The sequence below is a fragment of the Neoarius graeffei genome, chromosome 15, assembly GCF_027579695.1.
Source record: "Neoarius graeffei isolate fNeoGra1 chromosome 15, fNeoGra1.pri, whole genome shotgun sequence".
NCBI classification, from domain to species: Eukaryota; Metazoa; Chordata; class Actinopteri; order Siluriformes; family Ariidae; genus Neoarius; species Neoarius graeffei.
This window is the reverse complement of record NC_083583.1, coordinates 17,987,138-18,002,045: the sequence shown is the minus strand read 5'-3', so window position 1 is coordinate 18,002,045 and position 14,908 is coordinate 17,987,138. Positions and strand designations below refer to the sequence as shown.

Genomic DNA, 14,908 nt, shown 5'->3' with positions numbered 1-14,908 from the left:
AACCCCAGCAGGACGAGTCATCCCACCTTGTCTGGCTTGCACAAAGCTGTGGATCAGACAAACCAAAAACCGTGGGAGGAAAAGAACTCGTTTAAAAGGCATGTTAGATTTATAACTGAAGATGTCTCCTCTTTCTTGGCTCCTGAAGCATTACTGAATTCTTGGACCGTGTGGCTATTGTCATTTTCACATACAACCCCTAAAGGTCACATCTAAAGATAGGGTTTTGACTTGTGTCTCAGCTGTGCTCTCAATAAGAGAGAGATTTGATTACAATGAGAATTAGCAGTGACTAAGATAGAATATGATTTGAAGTGTTAACTTTTTTATGCCTTCCTAAGCAACATCCTTGTTAATGCTACGAGAAGAAGTCAATTCAAAGCCATGGCCTGCTTTAGTGTTAGAAAGGGAAAGGACAGGACGATGGAGGCTGGGTGTCTGCTTCAGGCCTGCTCATTTCGATTGCATGGTGATTAGTGAATGCAACAGCTGTTTTCCAAATCCACAAACAGAAACAGAGAGGGATGATTTGGGCTGCAGGGCTCCCAGGCAGCTGAGGAGCAACAATGACATGTTTTGTCTTTGGCCGACTGTATCTGAAAGAGATGCAGAAAGAAAGAGGGAGCAGAGAGAGATGTAGGCGGGTGGGGAAGGTTTATGAGGTCTGTAGTACACAGGGAGCCGACTGTATCACTTCCTGAAGGCCAGTCTCTGTCCATTTATGCTGTTAACCCTTGCCTTGCCTTGCCATTCACACCCGTTCAATCCAAAGACGCTTGTTTCCACTTTTAATGTCTTTGTGGTCCATTTCCATCTCCATACTTCAAAATCATTTCAAATTGGATTACTTTTAAAGCAACTAACTACTGTATTTTTATTGAGACTGGCAACTATGGGCGCAAAGATTCAATTGTTTTCTCGATGCATCAAATCACCGTTGAGTTTACCAAATTGAATCAAAGCATTCGTAATTTACAAACATGGTTTATGAAGCAAATATAAATCATGAGTTGTCAAATAGTAAATTTGCAATATGCACCTCCCCCACCCAAAAAAAGCCAACACTACAACCAACATGAACATTCAACAAAGGATTAGGGTTTTGAGTGTGAAACAGATATCCGAGCACTGACTATCAACTGAATATGTCCAGAGATGTCCAGAAGCACCAGCGATTGGCGGTTTTCTCTGCCTACGCAGACGGTCTGTGCCGGCTACTCAATCCCAGAAAAAAAAAAACACCTTGCCTTTCAATGTTCAAGCGATTTATATCGTGTCCGCTGCCCATAATTTGCTGCAAATCCAATTATTTCAGCATGAAATAGTCTTCGATTCAGGTCATGACTGGAAGCGACACCATATTTGTTGATCGATTCTCGCACTCTCATTGGCTGAGCTGGACCACGTGACCATGCCATAGTGTATGTAGTTACAGTGGTGCTTGAAAGTTTGTGAACCCTTTAGAATTTTCTATATTTCTGCATAAATATGACCTAAAACATCATTAGATTTTCACACAAGTCCTAAAAGTAGATAAAGAGAACCCAGTTAAACAAATGAGACAAAAATATTATACTTTGTCATTTATTTATTGAGGAAAGTGATCCAATATTACATATCTGTGAGTGGCAAAAGTATGTGAACCTCTAGGATTAGCAGTTAATTTGAAGGTGAAATTAGAGTCAGGTGTTTTCAATCAATGGGATGACAATCAGGTGTGAGTGGACACCCTGTTTTATTTAAAGAACAGGGATTTATCAAAGTCTGATCTTCACAACACATGTTTGTGGAAGTGTATCATGGCATGAACAAAGGAGATTTCTGAGGACTTCAAATAAAGCGTTGTTGATGCTCATCAGGATGGAATAGGTTATAAAACCATCTCTAAAGAGTTTGGACTCCACCAAACCACAGTCAGACAGATTGTGTACAAATGGAGGAAATTCAAGACCATTGTTACCCTCCCCAGGAGTGGTCGACCAACAAAGATCACTCTAAGAGCAAGGCGTGTAATAGTTGGCGAGGTCACAAAGGACCCCAGGGTAACTTCTAAGCAACTGAAGGCCTCTCTCACATTAGCTAATGTTAATGTTCATGAGTCCACCATCAGGAGAACACTGAACAACAATGGTGTGCATGGCAGGGTTGCAAGGAGAAAGCCATTGCTCTCCAAAAAGAACATTGCTGCTCATCTGCAGTTTGCTAAAGATCATGTGGACAAGCCAGAAGGCTATTGGGAAATGTTTTGTGGACAGATGAGACCAAAATAGAACATTTTGGTTTAAATGAGAAGTGTTATGTTTGGAGAAAGGAAAACACTGCATTCCAGCATAAGAACCTTATCCCATCTGTGAAACATGGTGGTGGTAGTATCATGGTTTGGGCCTGTTTTGTTGCATCTGGGCCAGGACGGCTTGCCATCATTGATGGAACAATGAATTCTGAATTATACCAGCAAATTCGAAAGGAAAATGTCAGGACATCTGTCCATGAACTGAATCTCAAGAGAGGGTGGGTCATGCAGCAAGACAACAACCCTAAGCACACAAGTTGTTCTACCAAAGAATGGTTAAAGAAGAATAAAGTTAAATGTTTTGGAATGGCCAAGTCAAAGTCCTGACCTTAGTCCAATCGAAATGTTGTGGAAGGACCTGAAGCGAGCAGTTCATGTGAGGAAACCCACCAGCATCTCAGATTTGAAGCTGTTCTGTATGGAGGAATGGGCTAAAATTCCTCCAAGCCGGTGTGCATGACTGATCAACAGTTACCAGAAATGGTTAGTTGCAGTTATTGCTGCACAAGGGGGTCACACCAGATACTGAAAGCAAAGGTTCACATACTTTTGCCACTCACAGATATGTAACACTGGATCATTTTCCTCAATAAATAAATAAATAACCAAGTATAATATTTTTGTCTCATTTGTTTAACTGGGTTCTCTTTATCTACTTTTAGGACTTGTGTGAAAATCTGATGATGTTTTAGGTCATATTTATGCAGAAATATAGAAAATTCTAAAGGGTTTACAAACTTTCAAGCACCACTGTATGTTACAGAACCAGGCAGTGTACTAGTCAAGTCAAGTCAAGTTTATTTGTATAGCGCTTTTAACAATAAACATTGTCGCAAAGCAGCTTTACAGAATTTGAACGACTTAAAATATGAGCTAATTTTATCCCTAATCTATCCCCAATGAGCACACCTGTGCTGACGGTGGCAAGGAAAAACTCTCTCAGACAACATGAGGAAGAAACCTCGAGAGGAACCAGACTCAAAAGGGAAGCCATCCCCATCCGGGCAACAACAGACAACATGACTATAACATTAACAGTCCTAACATAAAGTCAGCTTCGTTGATGCTATAAACCCCCCACCAACGGAAACCCGAGCACAAAACCGTTCACGACAAACCTAGTCCCAAAGTCAGCAAGTCAACTGCAGTCCTAAAGTCAGCAAGTCAACTGCAGTCCCCAGCCACAAAAGCACCACTGCAAGAGTCCAGAGCGTTCTCCAGGCGCGACCCCTGGAACTGTCCACATGGGGCCACCCTCCACAGAAGCGATGAGACTCCAACCAGACACAGGGCACCAGGATGGATCAGGCAGGTCCGAGGAGCAGAAGAGGTCAGCCTCTCAATCCCAGGACCGACATGTAACTCAGAGGGACAGATTTTTTTTTTTTTTTGGGGGGGAGAAGAGAGAGAAAACACAGGTTGTTAGGTATGCCCAATGTCACCTGAATAAGTAGGAACAGTATACATATTGCAGTGAGTACAAGCAGGGACTCCGGCAACTAACTATCAGCATAACTAAAAGGGGAGAGCCAGAAGGTAACACAGGCATGAGGGAGCCCTGGGACATAAAGCAGCCAGCCACTACACCATCAACAAACTCGAGTAAGCAAGTGAGTGGGGACTGATAGCATCCATACATCCCAGTTTAACAAAACACTATGTCTGAGGACCCTCCAGATCTACTCCTTTCCCTCATAAACACCATTAACAAAAGGCTTGACTAAACAGATATGTTTTCAGCCTAGACTTAAACGCTGAGACTGTGTCTGATTCACGAACACTACTTGGAAGGCTGTTCCATAACTGTGGGGCTTTGTAAGAAAAGGCTCTGCCCCCTTATGTAGCCTTCACTATACGAGGTACCAGCAGATAGCCCGCACCTTTTGATCTAAGTAGGCGAGGCGGGTCATAGAGGAGCAGAAGTTCACTCAGGTACTGTGGTGCAAGACCATTCAGTGCTTTAAAGGTCAATAGTAGTACTTTTATAATCAATACGAAATGTGATTGTGAGCCAGTGTAGTGTGGATAAGACAGGGGTGATGTGGTCATATTTTCTAGTTCTAGTAAGGACTCTTGCTGCTGCATTTTGAACTAACTGGAGCTTGTTTATGCACTTATTGGAACATCCAGACAGTAAGGCATTACAATAATCCAACCTGGAGGTTACAAAAGCATGAACTATTTTTTTCCACGTCATGTAGTAACATTAAATTTCTTATCTTAGCAGTATTTCTGAGATGAAAGAAAGCTATCCGGGTAATGTTATCAATGTGAGTTTCGAATGAAAGACTAGGGTCAATAATCACTCCAAGGTCTTTTACTGCTGCACGTGAAGAAACAGAAAGGCCATCCAGAGTTACTGTGTAATCAGAAAACTTACTTCTAGCTGCATGTGGTCCTAGTACAAGTACTTCAGTCTTGTCAGAGTCAAGCAGAAGGAAATTAATAAGCATCCAATGTCTAATGTCCTTTACACATTCCTCAATTCTATTAAGCTGGTGTCTCTCATCAGGTTTTGCAGAAACATACAATTGTGTGTCATCAGCATAACAGTGGAAACTAATACAATGTTTATGAATAATACCACCCAGAGGTAACATATATATAAAGAAAACAAAGCAGTGGACCCAAGACAGAACCTTGTGGAACACCAAACTTTACCTCAGTACGTCTAGAAATATCACCATTTATATCAACATACTGATAGCGATCAGTTAAATAAGACCTGAGCCAGGAGAGGGCCATTCCCTTAACTCCCACAACATTTTCTAGTCTATCCAGAAGAATGGAATGATCAATGGTATCAAATGCTGCACTAAGGTCAAGCAACACTAGTAGCGAGACACAGCCCTGATCAGACGCTAACAGTAGGTCATTTACTACTTTAACCAAAGCTGTCTCTGTGTTATGATGAGGTCTAAATCCTGACTGATACATTTCATAGATGTTATTCCTATGTAAATATAAGCATAACTGCTGTGCCACAGCTTTTTCAAGGATCTTGGAGATAAAGGGGAGGTTTGATATTGGCCGATAATTGGACAGCTGACAGGGATCAAGGTCAGGTTTTTAATCAACAGAGGGGAACTGAGAAATTCAAGCACACATACATCTGGAGGGAAATTTCATACATATTTTGCAAGTATTTCACAGGAAAATAGTTAGTAATTTATTGTCTGAGAATGCACCAGAAGGCATATAAATTTCAAAATTTTCTGGTGGGGGCATGCCCCCAGACCCCCCTAGCATTAGCGCATTAGTATTAGCATTAGCCACCTACTACTTTTTTTTTAGCTGGCTACTTAAAATTTTCTGGAGAACCCTACATGCCTGATACTCACATCTTAGTTTTAGTACTTTGTATCATCAGCTGTCCATCGCTAGCGATGATGACTGCTTCATTAGGATATGTAGAAACACAGATGGGCCTTGATGCCCACATCAGAGTGACAAAATCACCTGCAGCGGCGGCACGAATGGCCTAGTCAAGCCGCCATGGAATGTTTGGCCTCGTGAGCTCTTGCATACTATTCTCTTCTCCTAATGAAGTGCCTTGCACAGCAAGGTAAGACAAACGATGTCATGCCCCCATCGTGTTGTCTCTCTGGACGGCCAGACCTGACACCAAGTGGTGCACAAAGTGCCATAGATCTGACGGGTATGGAAGTTGCCCCGCAGTGACAACTGACTTGCTGAGTGATGCCATCTGTTGGCCATTTCAGTAGCTCATCTGCATGCCATCTGGTGGTGTGCCATTGACCCTGTTGGGTTCATCTGCCACATTGCACCGAAAAGCGCCCTGCTGCCAGCGACTTATTAATGATGTACTATTTAGCCCATAGCTGGAACCCAGGCAGGGGCTACCACTCCGGGTCAGAGCGGACCTGGGAGCAATGGTGATTAAGGGGTAACTCCACTTTCCCCAATACTCAAGTCCTCCCAGACCTGAGACTCACCACCGATTGCAATTTAAAGTTATACCCAGGACTAACACACACACACACACACACACACACACACACACACACTGCCTATACACACAGATACACACCATATAAACACCAGTACTTTGTATAGTACTTTTAATAATAGACATTGTCACGAAGTAGCTATAGCTTTGCTAGATCCTTAACGAGCAAACCAGATATGACAGTGGTAAAGAAAAACTGCCTGAGAGGACATGAGAAATCAAACTCAAATGGGAACCTGTCCTTGTCTGGGTGACACCAGATAGTCTGACACTCTCCAAGCTTCTGTTGCCAAGTCACATGCATTCTGATGGCATGCTTTAAGATAGACTGTGTCCTGTTTTCATGGGCATGATCTGCATAATGTCAGTCCGTAATATCTGCATAATCTGTATAATAATATCAGTAAATCGGTGGCTCCTGATTTGCCCTGCTTGGTCTTTTAACCTCCAGGCAAAGTCTCAGTTGCGTTTGAATTAAAGAATGAAACAGCCACTCTATATCTGCTAAAAAACATGAGCATATGTATGAGTGATCAGGGACCAGTCTTGCATTCTAACATTCCCAGCTCTGTGATAGTCGTGCCAATCAGTGTTGGTCCTTGGTGCTGCAATAACTAAGTGTGATTATTTTTACCTCTCTTTCTTCCTTTACGCTCCTTTTGCATCTCTCTCTTGTACTGTTTTTCCATCTTCCACTTGCTTTTTCACTTGATCTTGATTGCTCCTACTCCCTCCCCCTCTTGTTTAATGACTAGAAAGATGGCGTGCACCCAAGCCTCAGGAATAAAAGTGCTTTCCAGTCGTTAGAGCCTTGGCTGACATTGTGCTGGACACACACACACACACACACACACACACACACACACACACACACACACACACACACAGTGAATTAAAGTCGTTTTACAGCACCCTGCACTTGAAGGACCCAGTAATGGAAATGACTCTTAAGGTCCTTTTGAAGGAGTAACCGGCTCGCTGGCTCTCGGTTGGCACTTGCTTTGTATGCACGGCAGAGGATCCTGTGATAGCACTGAAATGCTTTCTCTTTTTAAAATCAGGCCTTTATACATCTCTTGATCAGAGCTGGAGTGCTGCCTTTATTCCACCATACTACAATAAATACCTATCAAAAATAATTCCCAGGGCTGTTGGACGAGTCAGACAGAGATGTGTGCTGAATAAAATGTGGGAATTAGTCCTCTTTTTTTATCAGCTTGCATGGATCTCACAGTTAGTATTATTGGCTTCCCACTGAGCCACCAGGAGCCCCACACCCTCAGGGCCATGTAACACTCAGAGGAACACAGAACTTATCCATGGAGCGAGGTGTGTCCCACACAGCGTGGCTATTCAGCACTTCCCCCCACTCCCAACCCCAAATCACAGAGAAAGCACAACGGGAAAGGACAACAGCTGCCCCTGCTGTTCTGAATAGTTACCGAACTGTGTAGCTATTTATCCTACACACACTCAGAAAAAAAGCATACTAAAAAAAGCATACCTTTCCACGTTTCTGAGGTGGTACTTTATAGGGAAGGTGCACATACATTAAAGCTATCTTTAAAGCTTTACTCTAAAACATAATTACCATACGCTTCCATCCATCCATTATCTGTAGCCGCTTATCCTGTCCTACAGGGTCGCAGGCAAGCTGGAGCCTATCCCAGCTGACTATGGGCGAGAGGCAGGGTACACCCTGGACAAGTTGCCAGGTCATCACAGGGCTGACACATAGGCTACGTTTACATTAGACCGTATCTGTCTCGTTTTCTTCGCGGATGCACTGTCCGTTTACATTAAACCGCCGGGAAACGCCGGGAAACGGGAATCCGCCAGCGTCCACGTATTCAATCCAGATCGTGTCAGCTCCGGTGCTGTGTAAACATTCAGAATACGCGGATACGCTGTGCTGAGCTCTAGCTGGCGTCTCATTGGACAACGTCACTGTGACATCCACCTTCCTGATTCACTGGCGTTGGTCATGTGACGCGACTGCTGAAAAACGGCGCGGACTTCGGCCTTGTATCACCTTTCATTAAAGAGTATAAAAGTATGAAAATACTGCAAATACTGCCCATTGTGTAGTTATGATTGTCTTTAGGCTTGCCATCCTTCCACTTGCAAGTGGTAAGTGATATGCACTGGGATCACACACACAGCGGCTCAGTCCCGAAAACACTGCTAGTGTGCTTCACTCGCGCGCTCTGTGAGCTGCGCAGGGCCAGAGTGCGCACCCTCCAGAGGGCACTCGCTGTTCAGGGTGGAGTGATTTGGAGCGCAGGATGCCTGCGGAGCCGAGCGTATCCGTGTATTGGTATTGTTGTGTGCACGCAAACCGTGTATTGGTGTTGCTGTGTGCACACTAATCGTTTTAAAAACGTTAATCTGATGATCCGCTGATACGGTCTAATGTAAACATGGGCATAGACAACCATTCACACCTATGGTCAATTTAGAGCCACCAATTAGCCTAACCTGCATGCCTTTGGGGGAAACCGGAGCACCCGGAGGAAACCCATGCGGACAGCATGCAAACTCCACACAGAAAGGCTCTCGTCGGCCGCTGGGCTCGAACCCAGGACCTTCTTACTGTGAACCAACAGTGCTAACCACTACACCACCATGTCGTCCTTACCATATACTTACAGTATGTACCTTAAATCAGTGTTTCTGGGCTGTGAAGCGCCATCTAGTGGGCCACAATTTTTTTCAAGCTGAAGCTAATTTTTACTGGTAGTAGGGTACAATTGCTGGGTTGCATCCAACATCACATCCACCTCATTAAGCTACGGTCACACTACAGCTTGTGATGCTTTGCGATGGGTTATCGATGAAATTGAGGCATTTTGGTGGCAGATATGGACTCAAGTGCAGGACTCAAGTGCATACTCTGTGCAGGACTCAAGTGCATACTCTGTGCAGGACTCAAGTGCAGATATGGACTCTGTTTTCACGGAGGCTTTGCGAAGTATCATTATCACTGTCACGTTTGTTTCTAGCCATGTTTATGGCTCTGTTTAAATATGATTCTGCTTTAGTTTGTGTTTTGTTTTTGTAAATATCAAGCTTGCTAAACAATGCTCTTCCTGCACTTAGAGCCGTCTACCACCATCTATGTTATCCTGATCCCCAGATCTTTAAATCAGCCACATATATCACGCTGTAGGCCTCTATGCTCTTCCAGGTTTTCACCTGTTTGTCTGTGTAGAACGATATCTGCAGCACTAGGTAGTTTGAGATGTCAGGGAACTCAACAGATGGATAATTTTTCAACTCATAGGAAAATTCCTTCTTTGTTAGCGTGTAAGGATCTAATCCCATTGAGTGGTTTCTATATCCACTTCTTTTGAGTGTACTTCTTGATTTTAATAACTTGCTTGTTAGCTGTACACAAACATGGCAATATGTTCTTGTGTTAATGGACCAGACTCCACTTTCGGATCATTAATCTCTTTTGACTGAGAATGCCCTGCATGCATGGTTTTATGTTGGCTTCTGGCACATCCATACAGTTTTAAATACAATACCTAAAATTAAAACCAGTTTGTTTTTATTGCATTTATTTAATTCCTGGGCTCCCATCTGTAACAGGGAGTGATGCTGCATTACATTAAGACACTTTAAAATAGATTATTAAATTCTAATAGAACAGATGAGCCAAAATAATTAGGGATCTTTTTTAATGGGCCCCGACTCGTTGCAAGTGTGAATAGGTGGGCCTTAAAGTAGAAAAAGTTGAGAGTCCCTGCTCTAAAACATAATTACTGTACACTTGTGTACCTTAAATCATTTCAAGGCACGCTCTATCCATGTCTCTGGGTGAAAGATATATATTAAAAGTACAAAAGATGTAGCATTCTTGGAACCACTACAATGACAAGGAAAGGTACAGTTTAGTAGTATTTTTGTGAGTGCAGCATTTATAGAGAGCCTTGAAACTCTGAAACGTGTGATTTCAAAACTAGAAAATGTCTTTTTTTGTCATTATAAATAGACCAGCATCCATCAGAAAACAAAAGCTTTCCAGAGTTTTATAATGTTGCAACTAGTTACCTTTTCCTTATTAGTTTGTATTGTTCTTTTGGTGGAGTTGCATATGAGCAGTTAGCATTGGACCAGTATACTTATCTGCTCACTCACTCGCTCACTGTACAAACTACACCAGGATCCAGAGATGGTTTTGCCTGGATATTTCAAACTATGAGCCATATATGATGAAATTCATGTTGGGTAGCTACTCTCTGATCACGGCATTGTCAAGAAAATCTCCGGATATACTCCAGATGATCCAGTAGATCCAGATTCTTGCAAGAATTTATAAAGTTATCTCTGGATTCTTGGGGTTTTGGCGCATTTGACTGTTAGAAAATAATAAATAAATAAACATTCCGACATTCATGATTGGCACCCAAAAACCTACAAAACCTTTCTAAGATGTTTGTTAGCATAACATGAGGTAACTAGCTAGTCTTATTTCAAGGCATTCAGAATGACAAAGAAAATTTATTCATGTCCTTTCTATGGCCTTTACTTCAGACTCTTCCATTTATCCCACATTCATATGAAGTAACTAGATAAGTAATTAGCAAACCATTTAGATTGATTTCAAGGCATTAAATTCTTCCATTTAATCTTATGGTGTCTGTTAAGCATACATGTTGATCTGATTTATGCAAAAAAAGACTGATCCATCTTGAAAATATTGTACATGCAGATTATATTTGGCACGTTTTTTTTGGAGACAAAAATTGGTCATTGAAAAAAAAAAATCAAGAGGTCATCCGTTGAGACTGATGGTCCAAGAACCCATAATGTGTTGTGCTCACACATTCACGCATTCAATTCAGTGTCATTGTGATCCAAGATTGTATTGATTGATGATGTCAGCAAAACCTTGTAATTTTCTTTAATTGCAGATCTCTCATTAGAGGATCTTTATCATATAATGTGACATAGAGAACAGATGTTATCCCCCAGTCCATTATAGAATTATAGAAGACTTTACTGGGATCATTTCATACTATATGACAAGTAATTATCTTAATAGACTACTGAAATTGCACAGCGTAAAACTGTTTTAAGAGTTTAATGACAGGACAAGTGAAGGTGCTTCAAATTCCATGTGTATTTTGTACAATAAGTCTTGTGAATTAAATAAATAAAGCACTTAGAATACAATTAAGACTAAACAATCTGAATGCAAAGCAACACAAATGTAGACAGTTAAACAGTCAGGCGGCCAGTCTGTCCTGCTCTATGTTGGATTTTGAGTGGGGAAGGGGGAGAGGACGGGACGACTCCACGCTCTAGATGGCAGCTATAGGGGGTTTCCCTCCTGGCTGTGCCCAGAAACAGGGCCATCTATTCAGCTGTCTACAACACACAGAGGCGGTACAAAGGCCTGTCTCTTCTGGAGCTGTGGTGAAGGAAGGCAAGTTCAGGCTAGATAACCATGCAGAAGCCCTGTTCCCAGTGCAGGAAAAGAGGGGTCATTATAAAGGCGGTGACCCCAAAAACCTCCCGAGTCCAACGAGACATGTCCATTAACCTTGTGATAATTAAGGCCAGCTCATGTAGAGGTAGGATGGAGGCCATAAAAATCACAAACGGAGTTTGAAGCAATGCACCTTTGTTGCTGCCCCGGTGGCCCCTCTGACTGGGTTTAGACACTGCATTTTGGTGGCCAATTTGTTCCGAGTCCATCACTGTTTCCAGTGAGACAGTTCTATTGGTAGGCCTTGTTTTGAGAAAATGTTGCAACAAAAAAAGACTGAACATATATTTTGGACATTTTGTATTTTGGAAAAAAAAAGATCCACCATATAGAAATGAAAACGAATTCATGCCCAAGAGAGTCCTCTAAAATGGTTTGAAGGAACAGTCCAGTGATTCAGTAGACAAGGAAATGCCTTTTTGTATATTTTTCCCTTAGTTTGAAAAATAAGTCTTTGTGGTTTTAAATTTATCCTGATTTATTGTCTGGTGTGTGTACAGAATACTGTCATGAAGATGGCTGTTTAAGTGGAAGTAATGAAAGACAGAGATGTGTAACATAAACTCTGTAAGTAGTTGTCAGTTGTTTGTACAGTTATTGGTCGTTCTGATGTGTCCAGACACTGCTGTATGGAGTCAGGGCTGGGCCGGAAGGCCTAATTACTATAACCACAGGGCAGGAATAATAACATGGGAGTTTGATTATGTCATTTCGCTAATTGCCTAATTAGGTCAAGCCACCTACATTGTACTACAGAGCCAAATCAAAACTTTAATTCCACAATCATTTTCTATTACTATGATCACAACACTCTTTTGCCATTGGGAACCCAAACTCCCACATATGCATCTGGCTACAGTCGAACATACAGTAGGTCATTGCACCATATGAAATGTCCAATCTCAGTGATCCAAGAAGACCCATCCAGTAAGAGGTGTTCTTTAGCTGTATTGGGTATCTTGTCAGTTCACTTGTTCATCAACTATGAATTGTTCAGCTGGACAATCCCCATTGATCAATAAACACATATGCAGATTCTATAGAAGTCTTTTTGCCTTGTGTTAAATTTTAGTAAAGCTGTATGGAAAACTCCATGCTGGCCTTCACTTGAGGCCTGTAATATGAGCTACCCAGCTGGTGGTGCCTTTCCCTCAATCTGTAGCCACTTCTGCTATGACTTTATCATCCAATCTGGAGATGTATTAAATATCTCAGTGTAACAGGTGTGGTAAACTTTGACTGTAATGCGGCCCTCTCACGCATCTACTCATCTACTACTGCTGTCCAAGTTATAAAAGTCTGTAACACTTAATCTGGGTGATCATTGTGGTGTTAAGTTTCTCTCTGTTTGACTTTTGTCAGTCCTGGCTCCGGATGTATGGATACCTCCCTCAGGCGAGTAGGCAGATGTCCACTATGCGATCAGCTCAAATCCTGTCCAATGCCATTAGCGACATGCAGAGATTCTATCGCCTGGAGGTCACAGGAGAGATGGATCCAGCAACTATAAAGTAAGACTCTTATGACATTTATTATTGTAATAACTGTGCTGTTGGCTTAGCAGTATAGGGTCCCATTCTTGTCAATGGTGCCTCCCATAATTGTACTCCTCACCATTTTCTAAAGTATTTACTACAGCATTACTGCACGGCTCAAAGACTTTAAAACTAGAATTGGTTTAGCATGGCTGATTGATGCAGCCATGAAATAGTGTCAAATAGTAGTAAATCACAGCAAGTACTCAGATGTAGGGCTTCACCACTTCAACAGTACAGCATGACGACATCAAAAGATCAACTGATGAAGCCCCTTGTAAGTCCAGCCACTTTGAACGCCTGCAACATTTTTTGAAAAAAGATTATATCTACACAGAACTCCAGTTGGTTCTTTGGTTTGTCTCTTTGAGGGCACCTTAAAGGATCCATGTTGAACCCTTTAACCCATGTTGAACTTTTCCATTCTTCTTCTTTCAGAGCCATGCGGAGGCCTCGTTGTGGGGTTCCGGATAAGTTTGGGGGTCAAATCAAGACTAATGTTCGCAGGAAACGCTATGCCATTACTGGCCACAAGTGGGACAAAACCCACTTGACCTTTAGGTATATATCCAGAAAAACTGTATACCTTGAAACATCTCAGGCTTGGGTTCATTTTCTTATAATTTCTCATTGTGTTCCTCTCACAGTATACAGAACTATACTCCGAAGATTGGGGAGTACAACTCATATGAAGCCATCCGTATGGCCTTCAAGGTGTGGGAGAAGGTAACACCTCTGACGTTTGAAGAAATTCCCTATTTGGAGGTCAAATATGGGCGGCGAAAGGAACCTGACATCATGATTTTCTTCGCCTCTGGTTTCCACGGTGACAGCTCCCCGTTTGATGGCGAGGGTGGCTTCTTGGCACATGCCTACTTCCCTGGTCCAGGGATGGGCGGTGACACGCACTTTGACTCAGATGAGCCGTGGACAATTGGAAATGAGAATTTGCAAGGTGAGCCAGTGTAAGCAAATTCTGAACTGCTTAAAAAAACCTGCAGCTATAAACTATCTAAAAAGCCTCTACAGCATAATGTATGTTAACAATATGCCAGTGACCTTTCAAAATCCCCTCAGTTACCATCTGTATAGTGACCCAGTCCACGACAACAATGTGCAGGATTATCATTCTGCCCATTTATATGACTTCTGATCCATGCAAACACATTTCCCCCTGTTATTTAACCCATGTGAATTTGTTTAGTTTTCTTTTATTCTCCAGGCTGGTTTAGTTTTGCTCTTTACTATGACGATGTCTATAAAATTAGAAAATAACCAAGTGACATCACAGCAGTTCCCACTGCTAGCTCCCACATACTGTGAGTGAAAGAAAGGTCAGACTAAGCTGAGTTTTCTCTTTCGCTTAATCCTGATGCCTAAAGACTTGGGTACTCATTAGCCAGTTAGTTTGTTCAGCTCAGATGACCAGATTTCCATAAATCCATGATGGAAAATGGTTATTTTTTAACAGATTAGCATTGAGAGATAGGGCAAAATCTCCCATATGTGTGCCGTGTTCACTGAAAACTATTTTTAGCAGAAATGTTAATTTCAAGTAAAGGGCAATAAGAGGACAATATAACTGTATAGTTGAGATTTGATTTTCGTCCAAA

The 14,908-nt window shown here is 42.1% G+C and overlaps 1 protein-coding gene across 1 annotated transcript in view; it reads left to right on the top strand.

Annotated features, from left to right (window-relative positions):
- mmp15b (matrix metallopeptidase 15b) overlaps positions 1-14,908 on the top strand; it is a 39,173-nt gene that overhangs the window by 3,787 nt on the left and 20,478 nt on the right. Inside the window, exons 2-4 of the mRNA XM_060940946.1 lie at positions 13,123-13,271; positions 13,734-13,856; positions 13,943-14,250. Coding sequence (XP_060796929.1) covers positions 13,123-13,271; positions 13,734-13,856; positions 13,943-14,250 — 580 coding nt within the window. The remainder of the gene's footprint in view (positions 1-13,122; positions 13,272-13,733; positions 13,857-13,942; positions 14,251-14,908) is intronic.